General features: G+C 39.8%; 1 protein-coding gene across 1 annotated transcript; it reads right to left on the bottom strand.

The window, feature by feature from the left end:
• Positions 1-844: 844 nt before the first annotated feature.
• On the bottom strand, positions 845-25421 carry loxl1 (lysyl oxidase-like 1). The gene is made up of 7 exons (XM_030048289.1): positions 23901-25421; positions 16119-16227; positions 15019-15156; positions 6817-6973; positions 5297-5392; positions 4720-4835; positions 845-2907 (listed from the first exon to the last, which is right to left on the bottom strand). Exons 1-7 carry the CDS (start codon positions 25003-25005, stop codon positions 2901-2903), a joined length of 1728 nt encoding a protein of 575 aa, XP_029904149.1. The 5' UTR covers positions 25006-25421; the 3' UTR covers positions 845-2900.
• Between the last annotated feature and the right edge of the window lie 937 nt (positions 25422-26358).

Below are 26358 nucleotides of genomic sequence, written 5' to 3'. Positions count from 1 at the left end.
TTTGAGATAGTCATACAAAAACCATTTGTTTGTCTATCACAAAGTAAGAAATCTTAAATGAATCTTAATGTTTATAATGATCAAAAACCTGGAATAACGTACAATGAAATAAATTGGTTTCAAAGATATGGCAGAGAAATATTGAGCTAAGGAAATGAATGTGGGCCATTTTGACCTATGTTGTGCATTGTAAGGTGTCCAATATGTTGTACACCAGTGAGGGTGAGAGTCTAGCAAAGCCTGTTCAGATGGAGGGATCTTTAGCTATATGGTGACACTCCATGACAATAATGACCTTCAACCAGAAATAAAACCGAGACAGATTGTTTTCTCTTGACATCTGCAGTCCATGTAACACTAATCATGCACCACTACAAGATACAAATTAGTGCTGAAGTTTTATTTTGAAATGGCTATATGCATAGCACCACACAGATGTTGCATGGGCGGTCCTACAATACAATCCCTGACACCAGTTAGTCGGCAGTGTCTTGTTTGAAGGCCTTTGCATTTTTTATGCAGTGTATATTTTTCTGTTTTTGAAAAGGTCAGATTTGCATTCCTATCTGAATCATGCATGACAAATTCATCTACAGATGCAAGGGCAAATGCCTCAATGCATTAAACATATCACACCATAGATTTTCTGAATAAGACAATTTCACTTTTCATACAGTATTTCCTTTGAACCCATGAATTTCCGATCCTGTGAAAATCTAATTTACTTTGTATACAGATGTTAAATTGCATATGCCTTTAGATGTCTGCTTGCAGGCAGAAGCAGAATAAACCACCGCTGTAACAACAGCTGTACAGCAGTTATTTTCAAGTCTGTACACACAACAGATGTGTAAATGTCTTTATTGTATATGTCATTTTTGACAGGTGTTCAATGAGACACTGAAAATTCATCACCACATCTCGGAGATATAACTGTCACATATTTTTACACTGTGATGCCGCTTAAAGTCATAATCACATATTGTTGTATCTGTCTCAGTGAGCATACAGTATAATCTTGAGCGACCAGAATACAATGACTTTTAGATCAAATAAAAGAGCTGACTATTTACAGTACAATATGAAAGGTCTGTGTTCTATGGTAGATAAATTGGATACTAATAAGCCCGTACTGCACTTGATGAGTTTTGTTCCCAAATAAGATTTCCAGAATTAGGTAGGATATCTAAAAAATGTGATGCCCTTGCACATTGATACAAAAACACAAAACAACTAATTTCGGTGCTTTTTAAAATATAACAGATAACTAAAGTCATTCTTATCAGTCAATACAGGCAGACTAGATCCTTTATATTTTAGAAATAATACATTTCAAGTGACTTCTTTCTCAAAAACGGATATTTAGAGTTTTAGAATTTGATTCTTCATTTGTTTGTGTCCAAACTCATTTAATCCTTGATATATTCAATAGACCCAAGGGCTTTGGATATGTGCTGCAACAAAGTGGCAGGAGGCCATTGTGAGCCATCACAGGGATTTCTAATGGAAACCACACACTCAACGGCAAACAATAGCTCACTCATTTAGAGAGGTAGGTAGAGACGGCTTTCTGGCACTCTGCATCACAATGAAGTCTGTAGCAGTAGTGCTACTGAATAAAACAAAGAGTGATTCAAATGATCTTGACAAACTATATATAGAAGCACATGGAATTTCACAAATTACAGTAACAATTCAATCAGGAGAAACAATCAGTTAAAAGAAATAAAACGTTCTCCATGACCAAAGTTATGCGTCAGTGGAATATTGGTAATGTACATTCTTAAAAAAGGTATAGATGACATATGTGCCACCTGACCAGTGTTGGTAGTTGAATAAGAGACACAAAACCAGTGTAAACGCATGGCATACACTGTGAGAGTCTTGTTTTCTGGAAAGCACCTCTTTGAAATTGACAACTGCTTGAGCTTCCTGTTAGCTTTTTATTGAAATAAGAAAAGAGGAAAAAAGGACAAAATATGACTACAAGGGGATTAGGAGGGGTAAAGCATGGAGTGCTGCAGTCTAGCTTTATGTTGACTGACTGTTAGATGGAGACTACAAATGCAAACGAGACCTGCAGTCTTCCTCTCGCTGGTAAACACTGAACAGTGAACAGGATGTGCCCAGAGAATCATAGTATCTCTAGCCAGGCCCAGTGTGAGGCAGTGAGGAGAAATAAACCAACAGATTACAGTTCTTCTGAGTCACTGGGCATCTCTGTCTCTCCCCCAGACAGCATGGATTAATGCACCTGGGAAGACTTCCCCCTTAATTTTATTTGTTGGTTTGCAGCTGAACCCTGACTTGTCTGTGACCACTCATTTCAGCACCCGCACCATTTCACGCCTTATTTATAATAAAATGGAGTCACTCTGTGGGGGCGTGCACAGATGTTTTTGGTTGTGTGCAGATATAGCAAGGACCTAATTTGAAATGTCTATGATGTGTCCTAGAATGTAACCAAGCCATATTATGAATGGCAGAATAGCAATAAGAGGGATAAGGGTGGATTGGGCAGTGAGTAAAAGATATGGAATATTATATATTATCATGGAGGCTCCAGGGGTCTGAAGTGTTGGTTTATTATGGGCACGTCAGTGTGCAGCATGCAATGTGCATTATGTGGTGTGTGTGTCTTTGTGTGTGTGTGTGTGTGTGTGTGTGTGTGTGAATACCCCACATTCTTTTCAGTGCTAGCTGAACCCTTGTTTGCCATGGGCCCAGGATACCAAAACAGCACAAAAAACAATCTCAAGACAAAAAGCATCAACAATGACACAATAACAACAACAACAACAACAAAAACAACAACAACAACAAAAGGATTCCATTCACATTTCAATGGAACAGCATTCTTCTGGATGGCTACTTCGGCTGGGCAGCCTTCCTGTGTCTGATCAAGACCTACAAAATGAACAGAAAACAAATAGCACCATTGACACACTACAATAGTCCAGACTAAACAAATAATTGCATTCCAAAATTAGATGAAGGCAAATGATGAAAAAAAATTTGTATGCGCTCAAGCAAAACGCTTCCTGGAATGAAAACTCACAATGTAAGTTATTATCTTTACACAATAAATGACCAAAATACCAAGATTTACAAGACATAACCACATATACACTACACAGCCAAAAGCATGTGGACACCTGAATACCACAACCATATGTGCTTATTGAACAATTAAGAAACAAAGTGCATTAACATGAAGTTGCTGCTATAATAACCTCCACTCCTCTAGGAAGGTTTTCCACTCGATTTTGGACCATGACTGTGGGAATTTGCTCTTATTCAGACACAAGAACATCACTGAGGTCAGGCACTGATGTTGGGCAATGGGGCCTGACTTGCAGCTGGTATTCCAATTCATCCAAAACATGTTCAGCAGGGTTCAGGTCTGGGCTCTGTGCGGGCTAGTCAAGTTTTTTCACATCAGACTCAGTAAACCATTTCTTTATGAAGCTCACTTTGTGCACAAGGGGATCATCGTACTAAAACAGAAAAGTCCCCGCTCCACCAGTTGCCACAAAGTTGGAAACGCATAATTCTCTTGACTATCACTGTATGCCAGAGCAGTAAGATTTCCCTTCGCTGGAACTGAGAGGCCTAGTCCAAATCATGAAAAACAAGCCCTCTATGTGGGTATAAGGGTGTGGTGTTCATGTGTTGACATACTTTTGGCCAGATAGGGTATTTTAAAATTCTGATCAATAAACATAATTCAAATATAAAGCACTGAACAATGATTTTTCCAAAATCAATACATAATGTTTTGGAATGAAGCTATTGAAAAATCTAATTCTAAGGATGGAAAGAGCATTACTCATCGCACCGATTCATGCATTTCTTTGACTGGCAGAGCCATCATAAATACTTAACTATTAGTGATTCAGTACATCTGGAAATGCTTTAGAAAACAGATTTTTAAGTGTAAAATTCACAGGAACAAAAATAAAAAACGGGTAATTTTCCACACTTGAAAGAATGATACTTTATAGTAAGAAATGACTCACACGAAGAGAAAAAAGGGATTCAGGTTGAGGCTGGATTTTGGATTGTTATAGTAGTTACACTGCAGGGCTATACAGACAAAAATGTGCAAACGTACAATGGGTGCAGAAGTGCAGATGTTTCAGTCCGTGTTGGACTTTCCTCAGTAATAATACTTTGACTTCATATACATAAGAAGTCTTTGTGAAGTCCCTTCAGATATGATAGTAATTTTGACTGCAGCGATACCCCTTCTTAATGGTGCTGTTGAAAAGTTCAGCACCCCTATTGCTCCCTTTTGAGGAGAAATATGAAAGTTTCAGAGGCCATTAATCTTAACTAGAAAATGAGCACATAATTCATTAAATCATTAGATATTTCAACAAAGAACCCATTAAGTCCACTGCGTAATTCACAACACTGAGAGCCTGTCTCAAATTGCACTGAAGTAGAACCCTGTCATGTGCTCCTGTGTAGTTCAATGGGTAAAGCACAGCTCAAACCCTGAGCAAGGGTTAGGAATTCAATTCCCATTCTTATTCAACAGTTGGGCTGTAGTTTGGACAGAATAATCTAAAAAAAACACAATGTCAACAATTGCCTAGCTTTGTGTTGTAAAAACAAGTTACCGACAGCAGAACGTTACATGTACAATACTGTATATTCTACCAACAAATTATTCAACTGTCAACACATAAAATCATTTTATTTGGTCGTACTTACTGTGTTATCTTGCAGTTGTTTGTTGTGACGAAGCGTCCTGTGTAATGAATGTTACATCTAATCACGTTGTTGGTGAAGTCTGATTCCAGTACCAAATACTTGGGATTAACCTGGAGCTGGGAGGCAAAACACAGAGGGCACATTTAAATTCGTTATGTCAACAAAGTCTCATGGGACCGAGATTAGCACATAGCTACTTGGACAGGGCCTACATCTGTTTATATTTGAGCTACGCTGAATTATGTGCAGTATTGAATTCATTCATGTATAAACCTTTACAGATGATTAATGTAAGGTCACATGTATGTGGATCTTGGAGCCACACTGATTGATTATGTGAAACATGAAATATGCGATCAACACACCATGAGATAAATGGGACTTCATAGCCAGTGTGCCATAAGCTACAGAAGTATCTCCGGGCAACTTAAAATGTCCAAACTTTAGAAACTTTCCAGCTCTTTCATAACTCACAGATCAATTTGTTTGGGTGACCTGGACCCTTTGCCTCCCAGGGAATGTGACCTTCCACAAGCTTGCCAAGTCCATGTGTATCGGAATCTCTCCCAACTCTTACCTTTAGTATGTAGTTTCCTGGCTGGATGTCTGTGATATCGATCCACTGGCAGTCAATATCAGCATTGTATGTATCATAGCAGCCCGGGCTCAGACCCTGAAGACACAGAGGGGAAGAGAGGCATTCAGCAGGAATACCAATCCAGACCACAGGAATGCTGCATTGTCCTACACTGTCACTAGAGCATCTCTGTGTTTCCAGCATGCTTCACCCTGAGTTAAAAGCCATGTATGAGCTGGCCAGATGAACAGGTGTAATTGTAAGGCAGTGGTCAAAACTAACATTAGATATAAGACAATAAACCCTGTAAGACCTATGAACATGAAACAACAGCAAATTGCACAGAGTCCTTTTACCATTTCAAACAAGTATGTTAATCTAATTTCCCCTTTTTCCCTATTATCTTTTTTTTCTAATTCTTTTTTTTTTTTTTTTTTTGGAGGGGGGTTCTTACCCAGTAAGGGGGTGTCATCCTGTTGTGTTTGTTGTAAAGATGGATTAGATTTTTATCAGGCTTGGAGTCATTTACTCAACAACCAACCACCACTTCCCCCATCCCACTCCATCCCACCCACAAAAAAAAAAAAAAAAACAGCTACAACAACAACAATGATTTCTCCACACATCATTACTCAAACGTACAATCATTACCTTACTTGTTTCTCCCTGAGGGTGGTAATTTGTCACACTACTTGTTATATAACTTCTCTGTTACATCTCTGAAAGTGGCAATTGTTTCTTGTCTTACCTTAAAAAAAAACAGGATAACAGATTTACCTGTGAATGATCATGGTAAGCAAATGCTGTCTGAAATTGTCTTGTCAAACCTCTTGGATGATACAGTACAGATTACTCAGTGCTGCTGGTTAAGAAGAGTCACTGGCTTGGGCAGCACATGATCTGATAAAATTCATTTGGATTTCTTTGTTGCTTTCACTTCTGTATTTCTGGTTATAACAATGCATAAGTGTTACTTATTTTTACATTTTACAAAGTATACTTAAGTTGGAGAGGGAAATACATTGGCACATGTATCATTAAACAGTTGCCATCATCTTGCCAACCTACTTGGCAATGCACTGGCTGCTGGTTTAGTTATTCATCAGTTAAGTCAGTCACAGCATACAAAAGAGGCTCTGTAAGTTTTCTTAAACCAAAAATAAGGAAATTTGTAATAATGAGCTTGGTTGGTTGGTGTAGTGCTTTTCTTGTCTACTTCTAGTCTAATTACCACTCAAAACACTTTACAATGTATGCCTCACACTTACACACTGCAGGTCAGGAGCAGTTAGGGGTTCAGTGTATTGCTCAAAGACACTTCAATGTGCTTGTTAGAAAAGCAGGGATCAAACAAGGAATGCTTTTATTACCAGACAACCACTCTACATCTTGAGCCACACCACCCCAAAAAGAAATTAGACAGACAGACAGACAGACAGACAGACAGACAGACAGACAGACAGACAGACAGATAGATAGATAGATAGATACTCAATACTCATATTCTCTTTTGTTGTTACCTGAGTGTGAGAGGTGCAGGCGTAGCGCTTCAGGTGGCCAAAGTCACAGGTGGTGTCCTCCAGACAGAAGCTGGCTTTGTGTCCCTCAGCCACTTTACGGCCAGTGCTGACCTCCAGTAAGTCATAATGGCTAAACTCATCCATACTGTGGTAGTGCCTGAGGACCAAGCAGAATAAGCAGTTCAAGCACTTGTCTGGTAAATCTGACATGTAAAAACAGGTAGAAACATTTTTTTGGTTGACTTTAACTTTGTCTCACCTAAGTTTAAATGCAACTTAGAAAAAGGACACACACAAGTTGTTCATATGTTTAAGCCACTGGCCCTACCTGTTAACATTCAGATTGTAAATGATGTTGCAGCTTGGCTAAGCACATCATAAAGTAACAAAGGACAATGGATAGTAATTAATGGCAATAATAGAGCACTGATGTAGCAAGACATTAACACCCTAATGATGTATGAATGCTGCGAATTACCTGGTACTGGCTGGCAAGATCAGAGTTGGGTGTGTATATCAGTGTGAGTGTGTGAGCATGCATGTGTGCACACATATCTCTACATGCATGCAAATCTATGTGTGTGTGTGTGTGTGTGTGTGTGGGTGGGTGGGTGTGTGTGTGTGTGTTTACATTTATATTTGAGTGTGCAGTTGTGAGGGTGTTTGCTTGTGTGGATGTATCAGTGTATGAATGTATTTCTGTGCTGGTGGTGATGTATTTGTGTATATTTGCACAGCTTTAGCAGCTTAAGCAAGCCTGGATGCACATGACCACTGATCTTATATATTGAACTGGAATTTGAGACAAATGACTCTCTGTCAATGAACAGGTCCATTTAACATAATCTGTGATATTAACTGCTATCTTGCTTGGGCTTAATCAAATATAAAAGTGCTACTCGCTTTTTTGAGCCTACTGTGTGTGCAAATTGTGCTGCATGCTAACACAGGCATGTTAGTGTTCAGGAAGATGACCGCTTGCCATGTTGGTTGTAAAAGCTTTCATTCTAATGATTTATATTGTTGGATTTATGCAGAGCACTATCTTTTTGAGCAGCTGAATTCTTTTAAGGCCAAATATTACAATTCAGTCAGCTTTTACATAGAGGTCTCATTACAGTATTGGACTTAACCCTAGAAAGCCTGAACTATGAAAGAATTGGCTGAAAATTCCATTTTTAAAAAAAAATTGAACCCTTTATTTTTTCCTATAACTATATATACAGTACAGGCCAAAAGTTTGGACACACCTTCTCATTCAATGCGTTTTCTTTATTTTCATGACTATTTACATTGTAGATTCTCACTGAAGGCATCAAAACTATGAATGAACACATGTGGAGTCATGTACTTAACAAAAAAAGGTGAAATAACTGAAAACATGTTTTATATTCTAGTTTCTTCAAAATAGCCACCCTTTGCTCTGATTACTGCTTTGCACACTCTTGGCATTCTCTCGATGAGCTTCAAGAGGTAGTCACCTGAAATGGTTTTCACTTCACAGGTGTGCCTTATCAGGGTTAATTAGTGGAATTTCTTGCTTTATCCCCCTTAAACATTGAACGTCATATGGACGTCCAGATCATGTCCATATTGCGTCCGTCCGTACAAGACTAGGTATGGACCTATTCTCGACGTCCAAAATAGGTCAACTATTTGGACGTCTTATTATGACCCAATTTCGACGTCTTTATGTAGTTGAACATCTGGACGTCTAAATTATGACCCAACTTCGACGTCTTTATGCAGTTGACATCTGGACATCTAAATTATGACCACATTTCGACGTGGTAATATACATTTGGATGTCAAATTATGACCAAATTTCGACGTGGTAATATACATTTGGATGTCAAATTATGACCAAATTTTGACGTCGATATGCAGTTGGATAGGTCAATTTTCAGGACGTCTAAGTCAAATGTAGTATAGACCTTAGGCCTAATAATAATAATAATAATAATAATAAATTTGTTGTTACTTGTAGCTGTATGATTATTTTTGTGAACAAATATAAGTTATATTTTGATTTGTATTTGTATTTTATTAGCATATAAAAAGAAAAAGACATATACAAAACAGATCAATGAAAGCATACAGTATATAGAAAAAACAGAATACAAACTTACGGCAAAAAAAAAAATGTGTTGGAGGAACAAAAAAAACAAACAAAAAAAAAAAAACATAGCAGAGCTCTGCCCATAGGGCTTGGCAACCGACGTTGCGCAATGCATTCTGGGACGTCAACAATAGCGCGCCGCCATTTTGTGTGGAAAAACAGAGCCAACAAGACACAGGAGCTTCTTGAAAACTTGTCGAAAGTGATGTTAAAAACTCGATTAAACGAAAGACACGGACTATACAGAGACAAACTTTTTATCGAAGGCAAGAAAACGGTACATGCAAAAGATCGCGTTGATCGCAACTTTGGATCCGTATGAGGTGCCTGTGAGAATCTGGAGTTGAAACATATATATATATATATATATATGTGTGTGTGTGTGTGTGTGTGTGTGTATATACATATATAGATAGATAGATAGATAGATAGATATAAATCAAAAAAATATGTTATTACATGACCTTTCTGGTGTATGATATATGATATGTACTTGAAGTGCCACTGGTATGGTCCAGGGTGAACAGGGGAAGTGTTCAAAGGTATACAACAGTATTTTGGTCAAGTATTGATTAAACTGAAAACGAAAAACGGAATTGAAAACGTTTAGCATATATGATACAAATGGCTCTATAGGGTTAACCAGGACTTTTTTTTTTTCTTTTATAGAGTATACAAGGCATGCCATCATATTACAAGGAGAAAATCTGAAACACTGAAGATGTCAGCATTGTCAGTGTGAAACAAAATATCAGCCAAACACACTTTTTGCTTTTGCAGAGCTGCACAACTTTTAGGACAGACCATAGAAGTTGGGGGCAAGACCCCAAATGGACAGGAGGGTTCAAGCCCCAACAAGCCCAGGGAAGCTACTTAGTGGAATACAGGTAAAAATCAAATGTATGTGTTTTTAAAAGAATCTCTATGACTCATTTGCGTGCCTGGTATCAAGGCAAAGCATGTAATAGATCCGCGGTCCACCATAGGATAGCATGTCAGTCCACATGAGGAGGTAGGAGGGGTGGAAGACCAGCAGTAGTGGTACTGCTTTAAAAGGGACACCATATTGAAAAGACAGTTTATAAGGCCTCCTGAGATTATTTTTTCTCTGCATTCCTCAATGATGGTTTCTCTGTCTTCAAATCCTCTAAATATTTGAGCAGTGTTTGTTTTGGTTGATGTTGCACAGGTGAGGTAAGTGCTGGACCTCTTATAGTCAGACAAACCCTGACTGTAGAAATAATACTTGCATGCCTTACATCATGGCCCATGTTGTAACATTGCTACAGCTTTTACTGGAACAATCATTAAAGACTGAAAGATGACTTGGAGGGAAACATGGGTACTTTCCACAGATGGAGCAAGTGACACTTTAAAGGACTCATTCTTTCCAGAAGAACCAATTAAGAGTTGCCCAAAGGTAAAAAAAAAAAAAAAAAGACCTGTTTGTTGATTTCTGCAGGCTAAACACTATCTTTCACTTTGCATTCTCATACGAGAATTAACACTGACTACAGGAAAAATGTCTCACTCCAACTTTATAGTCTCTGTCAGTGCACTGTGACTGTACTGTATGTGTTTGGGCTCACATGCAGCTGAGTGAGGGTGTATGTTTGTGTACATGTCTGGGTGTGTGATGTCTTTGGATAGGGCAGTTGGAGAGCCTGGAAGGTTGAAGTGCAGTCTTTATTTTTGTTCCCACAACAGGCATTTATTTAGACGGTTGTCTTGAGATGATTATCCGTGTGTGTGTGTGTGTGTGTGTGTGGAGGGGGGGCAGAGAGAGAGAGAGAGAGACAGACAGACAGACAGACAGAGAGAGAGAGAGAGAGAGAGAGAGAGAGAGAGAGAGAGAGAGAGAGAGAGAGAGAGAGCACTGAGTTGTGTGGAAGGGCCCCTTGCCTCCTTGGAATCTTGGATCCCCTCACTGACTATGTCAGCTATAGGGAATGCAGTGTTGGAAGGACACATAAAGGCTTCAATAAGAATAGCTTGTAATCCTAATATACAAAACATTCCAAACCTTCATGCCCATGAGTCATTTTCCACTTGTGTTGCAACAGACAGCACTTTGAGGGGTGTTCACATTATAGTTTGGGGTGTTGAAACACATAGAACTAGCATGAGTAGGAACTATTTAGCAAAGGTCTGATGTTTTTCTTCCATGATGTGCAACCAGGATACAAAGACATATCTCCAAGGTTCAACACAAATAGCAGTCATGATCTTTGACCTTATAGGTCAGATGGCCTAATGCTGTTTTACTGTAAAGGACACGGACAAATCAAGCATAGCTCTGTTATCATATCGTTATCATTTCAAATTTTAAAATAACAGATAAATGAGTGATGATGAATTTTTAGTGGGTTATTATTCTTACAGTTTTTCTCAGTTGCTTTAGTGCATTTCTCAGATCAGAATAGAAATTCTCAAAACTTCTCATTCAGCCTCAACAACATTAAATCACTTGTGCACATCACAGTAGCGATTGCTCATTGCTTTGAACAAAGAGCAAATGCTTTTGTACATCATGCAGTTTTGTCAGTGCAATCCTCTGTTGATTTGTAACATTATCATCTGCTTATGTCATGCCATCACAGCACACTATACTGGTTGCATGTTAAATAGTCATTCCCTAAAAAACTAACAGTGCTTATTTCATTGCTTGAGTTATTACATGCAAAATTGTTGAACTAGTTGTCAAAATCTTTCAGGCATCTATACATATCTTTATATACATGTCTATCATGTTTTTTCTGAAGATGTCTGCAGTAATTTGCTCAGGTGAATCTCAATTTTCACTAATGAGGAGGAATGGTTAAGAATTAGTTGTAGCTAATGATCAGCCAGTTCTTCTGTCACTCACAGCTGAATCCCAGGTTCATGCACAATACTGTAAAAGGCTTTTTTTTGTTATAGCCTATTATAGTCTGTAAACAAGTTGCAATTGAAAAAAGCACAGTAAAAGTGTGAATCACACTGTATTCAGTGCCTTGTATACTGTAATCAATCACACAATACAGAAATATGTAACTTTTAGTTAGAATGTGTAACTTTAGGCCTATAGTTTTCAAAAAGCCAGGCTACACAAATACTGTATAGTGCTGTTATGAGCTCTGTCATCTCAGTCACCAAGATCTGGTATCGGAAAACAATTACAGAGTAATGATAACATGACAAAGGCATTTGGCTATCTTGTTGATACACAATGGTGTAAGGTCTTGTCATTTTGATGACAATGACAATTTCATTGGATAAATACTTGCTTTTGAGACATAAACTAATCATTTTGAACAAGTGCCACGCCTTTGCAGGTTATCCAATAGGTTTTGCAGTTTGCACTAATTCTGTCGTGAAATGCACTACATCTTGTGCAAATGTTAATAATTATCTGAGAAATGCACCAAAGCAACTGAGAAAAACTGTAATATTCTTCTTCTTCTTCTATTATTATTATTTAAATAAAAAAGTACTTTTTCCCCCTTTTTTTTGCTTATGCTACCTAACAGAATGTTGTTCCCTTCCATTTTTTTAATATGCAAGTGAGAAAGAATGGAATGATGTAACTTAAAAATTAGACAGACAGACAGACAGATAGATAGATAGATAGATAGATAGATAGATAGATAGATAGATAGATAGATAGATAGATAGATAGATAGATATGTATCTGTCAGCTGTGCATCTTATTCAACAAAAAATGTAGGGCACAGAAGTTTATTGTAAGAATCTGGGCCAGAGATTTTCTTTCCCTCAAGAGATTTCTTTGCAACCAAATGCTCTGCGCTACTAACCCATATCCATTCCATCATACTGTAGCAGCTGTGAGATGTGGTGACGTAGACTGGCAAAAAAATGGATTGATTTTTCATTTTGACCACACTAGCTTGTGAAATGATTGCCTAGGCATGCTGACCCCTTGGGAGCCACTATGTAAGTGCACACTGATGTCACACAGCAACACTGCCAATCTTCTAATGGCCAGTCAACATTCCTCTAGGATGAGGACTGTAAGCAAAGGCTGGCACTGGCAGCAGACATGTTAAAACTGAGACAGAAACCAGGCTACATGGAACATGAGGTCATGAAACAGTGAGGGTACCCAAACATCAGCTCATCAATAGCTCAAATGACAGACCCAGCCTGAGCCACTGTCAGCCTGCCAAACCAGTAAAAATCTGCCCACTGAGGGAGGTGAAGACCCAACGCAAAATGTGTATGCCATCTTGCGTGAATGCACACTGCTGTGTAATGATGTATGCCGTGTGGAATTTATAGTCATAGCACATCTTGTGTAAAACCTTGTTTTTATTGTGCCGTATGTGTCAGTGTGGATTGTGACACATAATTGCAGTGTCTCTGGGCCAAGTCACCAAAACAAGTTCCTTTACAATTATTTCACATGGCAACTACAAATGTCTCTGAACTGAAAGAAGAGTAGCCACCCACATTGTTAATGAACCTTTGCTGCATTTGTCAGCTCAAGAGATGTGCATAACAGATATTTATTTATTATTAACTGTTTGAAACCTGGAAAGATATTTGTTTATGTTGGGTTTTTTGTGCCTCACAATCTGCCTGTTTCGTGTTTCTAATTCTACATAACAGGCTACATTCCCATCAGTAACTAGCTCCTTTCTTAGCACATGTGAGCAGTCCTAGTACTGCTTTTTTCAATTTGGGCATTTACCAACCATCTTAGTGGCATGCTGTACTATGATTCAAGGTAGTGGAACTATAGTTGAGCAATACACATTGCCCTCAACAATGTGTATTGGTAGCATGGCTAGTTCAGTTGCTTTAGAGATCCTATGAGTGACTTCCTCAGAACAGTGCGAGTCACATCTCCTTGCTGCTCCTGGTGAGTTGAGGGTTGTTTGTTGTGCATCCTTTGCCTTAGCCTGATGGACTGGTTACTTGTTTTTGCATCTGTTGCAACATGCTGCTGGTGCTGCTGCTGTAATTTAGCACTGGATCGCACAGTTTACAATGAACACCATTGTCTTTTCTTATGAAATGATCCCCAACCGAGCTTCTTTGTTCTCTTCATTTTACTTAAGCTGTTTTTTGGCAGAAGGCCTACATATTAATGCAGCCTAGGTAATGTCATTAGACCTTGCTCATTCACTTAAATCTTACATGCTCCCTTTATTTAACATCTTTACACATTCACCCAATAAAATGAATACCAAATATTATTTAAAAATGCTAAGTTTGAGTATCCAGTTAATTTAAAATGAGTGGTTAACCAGCTAACCGGATATCCACATGCACATCTGTAGTCAGCACACAATATTCATGATAGAAGGACAGCAGTTAGCACAATGAGAATCTACACCTGAGGTTTGTCTTTCACTTTGGCCCTTTAGTGAATTTTTAAAAACCTCTTCACAAAGCCAGAACCACAGCAAGTATTCTGGATGCCAACACAAGGCTGCCTCAGCAGTAAAAAAAAGAAGACAAGGGTTCAGTATATATATATTTTTTTTCAAAGGAGCACATAGTTTTTTCAGCCACTGGTAGCACTACTGAGCAAAGTGGGTCCTCTTACAGCAACAAAAACACTAATCAGTGGCTTTCAAGAAGGATGCCTGCAACTTAGGCTGTCAATCAAACAAAGAGACAGAGTGAAGTTGTGAAGCTGGACTAGACCCTTTGCTGCATGCCATCCCCTGTCTTTCCTGTCTCTCCCTACTGTAACTATTTAATAAAGCAGAAATGCCAATGAAATTATTTGAAAAAAATAAAGAGGCAGACAAGGCATTTCTTCCACTAATTATGGGTGTGACAGTAATGCAGTAGCCTTTGCCTTTTGCCACTGGCAGCACCATAATACCCATATTCACAATAAGTAAAGTCCTTAAGGCTTATGTGGTTTTTGTTCAAAGCTTACCGGTGCATGCATATCAACAGAGGAGTTTTCACCCATGTAGTATATATTCAGTGCACTCTGTGTGAACTGAAAACCAGCAGAAAACAAAGATTGCAAAATAGCTCCCTGGTTACGAGATTACTTTGCTACCAATAAGACTTTGCTAGCTGACTGCTTGGCTGAATTTATCCATTAAATACTGAGTACTTACTGATGGCAGCTGTGCCACTCCCAGGTATGACGCGGCCTGTTTGGCATGAAGTCGGCAGTCCCTTGGTTCTTAACCCTCTGTGGGAAGCGCAGCAGGACCCTCACGTCATAATCGGTGGTCTCAGAATTGTAAGCAGTGCTGAGTGGAGAACACATACATCATGGGGAATAGTATGAATATCTAGATAGAGTGGCTACACACCCTTTTCTCATAAATAAGACAAGCAACAAAAAAGGAACAGGGCTGGCATCGCTTGGAGGCAGTAGCATATCAAATAAATTATATATTTTATAGATTACAGACTCCACACATCACTCCACACTTGTGGAGGAAACAGAACATGGTATGAACTCTGTTGCACGATTCAGTTTATGATGTGAGAGAGGTGGCACAACCTCCAGTTCACAATCCCACTGAAGATCTAAGCCATTCGTCTTGTGGCTGTTGTTGACATTGGAGTGTATGGCAAATTACAACAGGCCATCTGTCGGTGATTGCTGCAAACTCAGACAGGATATGAAAGGGCTTTGAGGGATGGCTGTGCTTGTGATGGGGAGAGGGCAAATAGAGCATCCATGGGGACAGCACACTTCCATCATTTCAATGGTACATCCTCAGTGCAGAGGCAGTCAAAGGGCCCAGGCCCAGGGCTCAGAGGTTACTCTCCACAGAAACAGAGATGAAGCTAACAACAACCTGGACTCCCCAAGGTGACCGGGGTTTCAGTTCATTTATGTTCTGCAGAGAAACTTTTTTTTTTTTTTATTATTTATTTCAGATATTACTATGAAGAAAGAGTGGACTCCAGCAGGCAAACACAGAATTGTGGAAAGGTTACCAGCTGTGTTGCTGACAAATTTAGCAATGGTATATTTCCACTCTGTTGGAAATATTTTACTGTATGATGTTGCACAAAAAGAAAAAAAAAGTAACATTTTTGCTAAAATCAATTCAAAACCAATTTGGGCAAGCAAATTGTTGTTAATGTGAAATCAAAATGAATGTTTAATAGCACTGTAAATATATAAAATATCCCAAAATATTTGATAATATGCTAATGTGCAAATAATTCAGTGAAGGACATCCAGAATTGAGTTTACCTTGATAGACATTTTTCCTCAGCAGCACAGCGAAGAGAGTACATGTGGGCTCTCTGGATGTATGTAGAAGCCTGGACATAGTTGGGATCAGGAACCAGATCAGGCAAACCTGAAACAATACATAATAAAAGTTCAAATCTATGTTATCATTCATTCTACTTTGACAGCAATATCAGCTCTGCATCTTCAGTGACTGAACACAAAAAGTTTTACAAGGGACACCAGTGAACAATAAGTAAGAGAATAAGCAAGTAGGATTACATTATTCTGATTACAAAAATAACTAATTCATCACAGTTTCTGTAAAACAGGTAGACAAAGCAAACATTCAACCAATAATAATTGCAAATCCTGAAAAAAATATTAATTATTTTACCTACTTGCATGATTCAGAAGATGTTGGAGATAAATCTCACTTTATACATCTTGAGAAAATATTGCCAAGAGAAGTTCAAAAACAGTAATATTTAATGTTTTTAAAAGCAAAAAATGTTGCTGTTGTTGTATTTGTAGGTGGAATAATTCAGAAGTAACTTATTTGTAATCTGCAACAGATTCTCATTTGAATTCTGTGCATTTCTGACCTTCTGAACATTGCCAGTGAGGTCTTTCCTCAAACAGAAAACTAAGAGGTCTTGGCACATTTGTCATCAATGTTTCATTACCTTGTATTTATGGTGGTGCTGATGGAGAGTGTGAGAGACTACAGTGCTGCGACAGGGCCTGCAGTTCAAGACTGGGACACACTAGAGAATGCCACTGGCCACTAATTACTGTGCATTCCAGATTATTATCTTTGAGAACTGGGGGTCATAGTCTCCTAATGAGACACATTTGCTCTGTAGGCCTCTCAGAAAGAGATGGGGTGGGGGTGGGAGGTGCACAGGGTTTATATTTAGATCTACATGTGTGCAAAAGCCCCAAAACCCTCAGAACCATATAACCACGCATACATTAACATTCATTTCAATGTTAAACAAATTTGGCCTCTTACCAAATGTATCTGCTTAATAGAGAAAGAGTTTACAGAGACATACACATACATTAAAAAAAAAAAAAAAATCTGGTCTGGCTAATGTGATGTGATGTGCCATGACACTAATCTTAATATGAACCCGTCACTTCAGGTTAACCTTTGGCACAGTAAATGTAGGATGACTAGTCATATCTGTTGGGAATAAAGCTAAACTTAGAAACATCTGAACTACAAGTCATACCAAGGCTCATTGCAGTGTGGTCTGTGTTTTGTATTTGGGTTTCTGCAAACAAGGGACAGAGGAAGCAAGATAAAAGGAGAACACAGAGATAGATAGAACAAGAGCAAGAAGAAAAGAGTGGGAGGGAGGGAGGGAGAGAGAGAGAGAGAGGGAGAGAGAGAGAGAGAGAGAGAGAGAGAGAGAGAGACAGGGAGCCTGCATGCCAGGGTAAAACAACAATGATCTCACACCCCTGCTGTTTTTAAAGTGGGCCAGTGACCAAGACTGTCAGAAAAACAGAAGAATAAATAAATAAATAAAAAAGCATGGCCCAACTTGTCAGAGTGGGGAATGGGACATGTCTGCCCAGTAAAGGCCATGCCAGCAAGGGTCTCTGGTATCGCTTATCACCCTTTTTCTGTTGGGCTCACAAAGGCCAGACATGCTTTAATGCGAACTTGTTCAAGCAACTGAAAGTCAAACCATCTGACCTCTAAGTCTGGAGGCTGTTACAAAACGTCCAAAAATAAAATAAATTCTTTCATTTCTGTAGTGGCTTTTCTGTAAGAGCTGAAAAGAAAATAGATACATGAAATACATGATGCATGAAGTAATACACTATTGCATCCTTCTGATTTCAAAGTGACAAGAGGGGCTTTAGTTACAATCTGTTTGTGGAAGCTATATAGGAAATTTCCTCTCTCGTATTTGTTTGGTGTTTAACGCCCAGGTGAGTCTTTCCCCTCTCAGCTGCAGGTTCAAATGAGGGCTTTGCCTTTCCGGGCACTGTGTACACATCCTATTTGACAGCTCTCTCTGAGGCAGACATATAGGCCAGGGGGAAGCTTCCTGGGGCAGACCATGTAAACACTGTAAGGGCAGTGTGAAACGCCGAGGTTTTCCAACAGCACACTCAACCCCCTCTTTTCTCTTCACCCTTGGAAGGCTTTGTTCTCTGTGCCCTAATCTTTGAAAAGTGCGAAATTGGGTCTCTTTCAGAGGGATAAAGTGAGTCCAAAAGCCAAAGCTGATCAAGCCTCGACAGCATGTGACAAAGACACACATTACACTCTAAGTGGGACACGAAGGAAAGATACTGAATCTTGCCAGGCTTTTCATACAGTCTTACACAGCAGAATAGGGGACATGCAGAATTATTCCTTTACATTTCTGCTTCAAACTACTTTTTCTTTAGGCTATGGAGGGAGACTGAAAGAAACATGTGATTTGCAGAGGAGGATTAAGAGATTAGAATATGTGAAATTAATCTGAAATGCTGAGATCATTTTAAAATGAATAAACAAGTTCCATAAGAACAAGTCTATGGCAAAGTCTACTTTCAGTTCCTTTGTTTACATTCCCCATGCCCTGTGGCAATAAACAGTATTACATCTGATCTATATTCATGATCATGATCAACAATTTAACTTTTGTTGGTGGGGTGGTGAGGGTGATAAATTACAGATTATTTTTAGTGACTGGTGCAAAAACTTCTCCCCTTCATTTGAAGATACTGCAGTGAAGTTTTAGATCTTAGTGGCAGGCCTGCAGCTGCCTTAATGGATTAATCCTTAGCAATTATGGACTAATTATTCTCACCTATGACTGCTTGCGGCTTTGTCAGAGACTGTGGGAATAAGGCAGAATCAAATGAGAAAAAAATGATGTGCTGTGGAATGCATGTCTGGGACAGCATACAGAAACAACAAAATCCCAGCCAGTCTTTGTTACATTGTACTTTAGGATGGTTAATTGGACTTTAAGATGGTTGATTGCTCACAGAACCTAATTATTTCAGCACTGAGATGTCCAGCATTTGGTGTCCATGCTCATTCTTTTGTTCACATTCACATATGTTCATGAGACAAGGTGCAGAGGTAGCTTGAAGGCAACAAAACTATGATAAGAGGGAATCAGTTTTCATCAGGGAATCAATTTTCAAAAATCTATGTGGGAATAGAGAATATAGAATAGCTATGGCTCTCCCCTCCCTCAAGAACTGTGTAAAAAAAAAAAAAAAAAAAAAAAAAAAAGCTGTAAAAGTACCTTGGAGAAAGGCAATGACCACCCAACTGGTCAAGTGGAGCTTGATCATATAAGAATGTGGTAGTAGGCTACTGGGAAGCTCTTAAGCCCCTGGCACAACAAGCTGACAGTCAGCCATCGGCACGTTGTTGGGCCATCTGGGTCCTGCAAGATCACGTGTAGTTTGTGTGGTGTGTCCTCCACTACCAGCTTTCTTTGGCCCTTATCAGCGTCTCACTAAATGATTCAACTGGTTGAATTGATGGCAGATGCTGTTGGTAAGAAAGAGAGAGAGCTCTCTGATGTTCAGCCTAAGCAAAACAGGGTAGGCTACAGGAAGGGACGAGGAAATCCAGTTGTGTTCATGCCAGCGTTACTTTTCAAAGGTATTCAGTTTTAGTCTTGTTTTTTTTTTTTTTTTGCTTTAGTCAGATTTCAGTCATTTCTTTTATATTAATATTAATAAATACGCATTATGTTTACACTGTTTTCTTAACTGATGTGATTGTCTGAGCTTCAGTACATTACATTATATTCACAACGGAAAGGGTTGAAACTTGCAACTACTAACAACACTTTCTGAAACCTTCAAGTTTACACCAATGACATTAGACAAGATGATGTATCATTTCCATAGCAGTGAATCTCTGTACTGGATATTTTGTAGCGCAGTTCCATGCTAATGGTATCTGTGAGTATCATCTATAAAATTTCACCAACACAGTGTTTACTTTGTCACCTCAGGAAAATAGACACTGTCTACCTTGGTATTCCCTGAGGAGGAAATTAAGAGTTTCTTCCTCCTGAAAGCATTAGTTTCTCCCAAGGTTAAACTGTGAACTCTGTGTTATCGCTATGGCTACAAATTTGCAAGAGTGATATTCCACAGTTGGACATCCCATGAAAGCAGCTTAGTTGGTCAAATGTATGTTTATTTGTGCATGTCTATTTGTCTAACTCTGACATTTTCATGTTATTTAAAAAAAAAAAAACTGTTTGCTCAGATCAACTTGTGTACCTCATCTTTTCGTAATCATCATGAACGGCTATCTTACATCCAAATATTCAGTGACAAAATGAACACTGGTTCATATAGGGCTAGTTAACTAGAGAAAGGTAGTTGTGGTAAACAAAGCTTCCATATTATCAATTTGTATAATGAAGCCTTTTGAACAGATTCAGAGCAACCTAAAAGTGATGGGCTACAACTAGTTTGTTTCTTTATCTTTTTGCAATCCCAAGGTTTCTGGTTTACCTTTTTGAGACGACTGCCCCCTCCTGGCATGTGGACCCTAAGCTGTGATCTTCCTGGTGTGTTCATGGACAATGTTAAGCAGAAAGTGATGCGAAGCAATTTGACTGTCTGCCTCGGTCGGCACTACTGTAGCTCTTTGAAGTCGACTTGGTGTGTCATGGGCTTTAGGTGTGAGTGTGTGCATTTGTGTAAATCTCAGTTCCAATGCAATTCCTTTCCTTTCCTCGCTTTTGCTGCGGTTCAGAATAGAAATGGTCTGAGATTTAGAGGCACAGCTTTTAATCCATGAAGTTACAGAGTGTTAGGGGCGATGTTGTGCACTCCCTTATGTCAAGTGGATAATGGGGCTTGGAGTAAAAGTATCCCATTACAAACCTTTTTTTTTTTTTTTTTTTGATTGATGTCTGAGCCAGCGTGGCTCCCGAAAATACACCTACAAACATGATAAATTGCTCCAGTGTTGCACATATGGTCTTAGGAACTCTCTACTTAACACTCCCAACATGTGCTGTTTTAGACTTCCCCATGAGGTAGGCAATGGCAGATTAGGAGTAGGGGTGTAACAATTATTTGATTTGAATTGGGGAAACCAGGCCAGCTGTGCAAGCTACACCTGTACTGATTCAAACATACAAGACAGGGTGAAACTAGGAGGGAGGCAGTGGCCAGTAACAGTGGTCGTTAACTAAACATATCATCTGACAGAGGAAGCCTGTCATATTTGTATTTGTTAATATTTCTTTATGTTTTTTTTTTTTCATTTCTTTTTTCATTTCTTTTCTTTTCTTTTCTTTTCTTTTCTTTTCTTTTTTTTTTTTTTTTAGCATCTTTCTATGTCAGTTGCACTATCTTGCCTTTGTGAATAGGGCTGTGCTCATGCTGCATTCATGTGATGTGGGAATATTTACCGGAACAGCTCCAAGCATCGACTTGGAGGTGTTCTTGCATTCAAACTCATTTCATTATTCAACATCATAACTGAAGTTTTCTGTAGCCTGGTAACTCAAGATAATGACTGTCAGCTTTTTCACACTCACTGGCACCTAATGGGTGACACATTTGAGATTTGTATCAAATTAATCAAAAGAATCACATTCCTGGTTGGGAAAGATGGTCTTCACCCTTCATCATTCATAGCTACATCTGAATGTGTTTGCAATAAGTAATGCAATACAAATTGTCTGCCATCAGAGCTATTCAACACTGTTGTCCCATGCTGTGGATTTCCGATCTGACTTTCTCCAGTTCGTGTTGTCATTAAGCAGGGGGATAGAAGGCTTGGCATTGGGAACCAGTCTTCTCATGTCATGGGTAAAATTAACTGATAGAGCATAACATGCCCTGGAACTGAAATTGTAGCAATATATTCACATTTAACTGGAGCATGCCTGTCTGTTTGTACTTGTCAAACCTAATTATAGTAGCTCACACATGGTAAGGTGAAGTGGATTTATTTAAATTTTGAGAGATGTGAATAAGTAAGAGGTGTTTGGCTGGCTATTTTGGCTATGTGAAGACGCTTTGTTGCCAAATCGCCCAAAAAGCTGTATTATGGATGGTAATGTACTACCTGGCCATTAAAATAGCTGTTCGTTCTGTTACATTGTGTGCCTTTCTGCCTGTGAACAGACATCACAAGTCCTTTTTTTTAAGATGGTGCCACTCTGTTCAGCTCAGCAAAGTTTTGACTTGCAGCTCATGATGTTTATTACAGTACATCTGAATGCCTTGACATGAAGTAATGCAATAAAAATGTCTGCTGTCGGAGCTATTCAACAACTCCCATTGGCTGAACCTCTATCACACTGATTACATGTCATATATGAGCACTAAAACATCTGCACACAAGTTGGCCTGGAAATGATTCCAAGTTCCAGAGTGGCTAATGAATGAGAGTGATGAGGCACATGGTGCACTATTGGCTTCTGCACAGCAAGGCAGACAAATACTGCAAGTAGACCAGAGATAAATCTGTTGAGAATCTGAGAATCCTTTTGGAGGTCCTCATCTCTTCTCATCTCAGGCCAGAGACAGCCCCCAGCAGCTAGAACACAGGAAACTCCCACGAGGTAAAGATTACATCACCCCCACACTGTTTGCATTTAGTTATAATAACTTTTTTTAATTCTGTGTTGCCAACAGTAAGCTCCAGTGAAACCCGCATAAACCCTTATTTCCTCCTTAGCATAGCGACAAGCTATCAAAACAAAGATGATCAATTGCTAATGGATTCAAAGAAACTTTGTCTTTGGTGTTTCAAAACATAGGATTTTTTTTTTTTTTTTTTTTTTTTTTTTTTGGCCAGGCTACTGCACATTTGGACGTTCCTCCCTCTTCCCCTGAGAGCTCTTACTAAATATTTCTTTGATTTCCTGAGACTGAAGCAATGGACCCCATGTGTTACTGGGACTTTCCACTCTCTCTCTCCCCTCAGGGAGTGGTATAGAATCCCCCACCCTTGCTTCCCCTGTCCTGTCCTTAGAGCCCCAGAGCAGCCACTGCCTGACACCACCCCCCATCACCAACCACCAGTCCACAGATGAGGTCACCTACATTACCAAACTCCATACTGAGGCCTTCCCATGAACCAATCTATTTCTCTTAGCGTACAACACCCCACACAAAAACACAGAGGTTCCTGTGTGTGCTGTGTACATTGGCAAGGCTTACTCAACACCTGGTTTCAATAACTATGCAAGTGGGAAAAGATGAACCTTGAGTCCACTTTGCTTTTGTTTGTAAATTGAAAAGAGGCTCAATCCGAAGCAGCTGTACAATTCTGGTTACTTAAGGCAATTTCTTTATATCTGCTTGTGGAAGAACATCTGAAAAACCTGATACTATACACAAAAAAGAGGATAATTTAGGAGTCAGATGGTAAGCTTTCTGCTCCATTCAGTTATGCCTATTTCAAATTCTTTTGCCCATCATTGCAGGAAAACGCAATGATGACCAGAAGAGAGTCTGTTCATTGTTATTGTTTCTATCTCACAGCCAGAAATAGTTTGGGTGAAACCCTAAAAGTGCACAACATATGCAGTGCTTTCCTCTGATGTTCATTTAAATTGCTTCACAATTTTCTCAAAAACCAAAACAGATGGATGAATGTGCACTTCTCAAAATCATCATCCACATTTATTATCCACTCATTATGTGTTTCATCCACTTTCAGTATTATCAAAGTTTGGTCAAGTAGCCCAAAGCCTGCAAAATGAAGCATACATTCTGGATCCTCTGTTTTTTCCCCCCATCCTGACAGAAGTAGAAAAAAAAAAAAAAAAAAAAAAAAACAAAGGCTTACTATACCTCTCTGTTCTGGTCGATACACGCTCCCTACATTGATACTGGGGTTCTCAAGGGCTGAATTTGGAGAGCCTCTGCCGGGAGGAATGGGTTGCACGAAGGGAGGCTGGGGTCTTCCAAATGGAGGAAACTGCTCATACTGAGGGCTTCTGACTGGGGATTGAGCAGCTTGTCCTGTCCTGTCCACTATTACTGGGGTAGCTTGGTTAGCATCAGGGGCAGGCACAGCAGGAGCAGAGTCCTCGTTGTAGAGACTGTGGGTATATCTGCGGTCCAGACCATCTGAAAAATGTGGCTGGGCAACCCGTGCTGGCACCACAGGATTGGGCACATAGCCATAAGACTGGTAATAGCGGTAACCGTCTTCAGTGTATTCAGGAGGAGAACCTGGGACCACAGGACCCAGACCACCTCCGTATCCTACTCCAGTATACCCCCCTCCACCCCCATATACTCCACCATTGTATGTTCCTCCAGGGACAACAGGTTGAAAGGGTGGCTCATAGCTCCTCACCTGCCCCTCCGCCAAAGTGGGGTCATAAGGCACAGCAACATAGGGAGGCTGATTAGGGAAGGGGTATTGTTGGTAGGATGGCACATTATATGATGATGAAGAAAAAGATGATGATGATGAGGATGAAGAGGAAGAAGAGCCTGTGGATGGCCTTAACCGAGTGCTAGTGGAAGACTGAAATCGGCTACCACCTGTGCTCCCCGAGGTCTGTCTCCAGTTATCAGGTACTTGCCCAAAGCCAAAGGGGTGTCTGGCCTGCCCTCGGACTGTCTCAGAGGTTCCTCTTGATGGAGCCTGTCTGCGGACATTGCCTCCCTGAGGTCTATGTGTAGAGCGTGGACGAGTGTCTGCCACAACAACCCTAGGACCTCTGTCCTGGGTTGGGGTCCCAGCAGGGACATATTCAGCTCCACTGTTGAGTAGGCTAAACACACGACCATTGTTCTCCCATTGAATCACCTGCCTCCAAGGGGTGCTAGAACTGTCCTGCCCCTGGCCCTGGTTCTGGATCCGCCCCCGACTCTGTGTGGCAACCTGTGCCTGCCCTGAGCCCAGCAGGAAAGATACCAAACATGCCACAACAATATGCAGCATACTGGCCTCAAAGACACCACAGCTCACCGCACAGGAAAAACTGTTCCAGTTCACCAGCAGCTCAAACTCAAACCACCTGTAGCCCTGTCAGTAAAGCATGAGTATCCTCTTTCCGTAGGTATAGTTCAAGTCTAGAGGACACTGTGGAGACAGAAGTGTTGATAAAGAGCAAGCCTGTGGTTGAGTCCATCTGCAGGACCTTGCTGTCAGCAATAGAGGAGGTTGAGTGCACATCCAGGAGCAATCATACCCAGGAGGGGGATAGTAGACTTCAGAGAACCCAGTGGTGTCTGTGAGAGTTGTGAGAATATATCCTGGCTCCTTGTTGGTCTGCTTGCTCGCCTGTCAGTAGACTGAGCATTGCTCTCTGCCTTATGGAAAAAAGTGCCTGTACACTGCACGACTGCAGGCTCCTATTTGCCTCTCTGATTGCTTACAATGGGCTGTGAAAAAACCTCTCTCTAACTTTTTTTTTTTTTTTTTTTTTAAAGGAGTGGTCCCACATGGCCCTAGTGCTAGTGCTGTTTCCTGGCCTACTGCAGCCAGGGCTCCATGAGGCTTCCAGAGTCAACATCACCATTTGCAAAGACAGTCAGATTTATATCACATCTCCCTTTCCATTCTTTCATTTTTTTTTTTTTTTTTTGTCATTTTGTACAAGCACAGAACATGACCTTGCATTGCCTACAGGTGTCACAAAAGCATACTTGTTTTGTTGCTCATTTCAAAACGTTTTTAAATTACAATAATCACGTGCAGATGGGACGTGATTATTGTAATTTACTCCTAAGAAATATAACTTCAGAGTGTAATTGATAGCAAGCATGCACCCTTTAAAAGAGAACCTCTGTACTGATGGAATTCATACAGTGAACAACATTTAACCGGAGACTATAATATTCCATAAAGGGGTTTGAGTGACATTTTATCTTTGCATGATCATAGGAAAAAAAAAATCTGGATATGCTATCTTCTACCGTTTACTGATACACACAGTGACTTTACAGTACATGCCTAGGAGATAAAAGTGGAGCGTGTTCTCCTTTCCATACAATCCTCCTTTTACATCATGGGTATAGGGAAACATACTCTGTGTCCCCACCCTACGACCTAGGTTAATTAGGAAACAGTGCTCAACATTCTCCTGCCTTCACGCACACACATGCACACACACACACACACACACACACACACACACACACACACACACACACACATACACAAAACACCTAATTTCTCCACCCCCCATTCCCCTTGTTTCTTGTAGTACGCTGAATACACAAAAGACATGCATACATGCAGAACTCCCCAACCAGACAAGATTGTACTGTGTTCCTGGTGAATGCTATCAAA

The sequence above is a fragment of the Myripristis murdjan genome, chromosome 3 (assembly GCF_902150065.1).
Source record: "Myripristis murdjan chromosome 3, fMyrMur1.1, whole genome shotgun sequence".
Taxonomy (NCBI): domain Eukaryota; kingdom Metazoa; phylum Chordata; class Actinopteri; order Holocentriformes; family Holocentridae; genus Myripristis; species Myripristis murdjan.
This window is presented reverse-complemented; position numbering and strand designations above follow the sequence as displayed.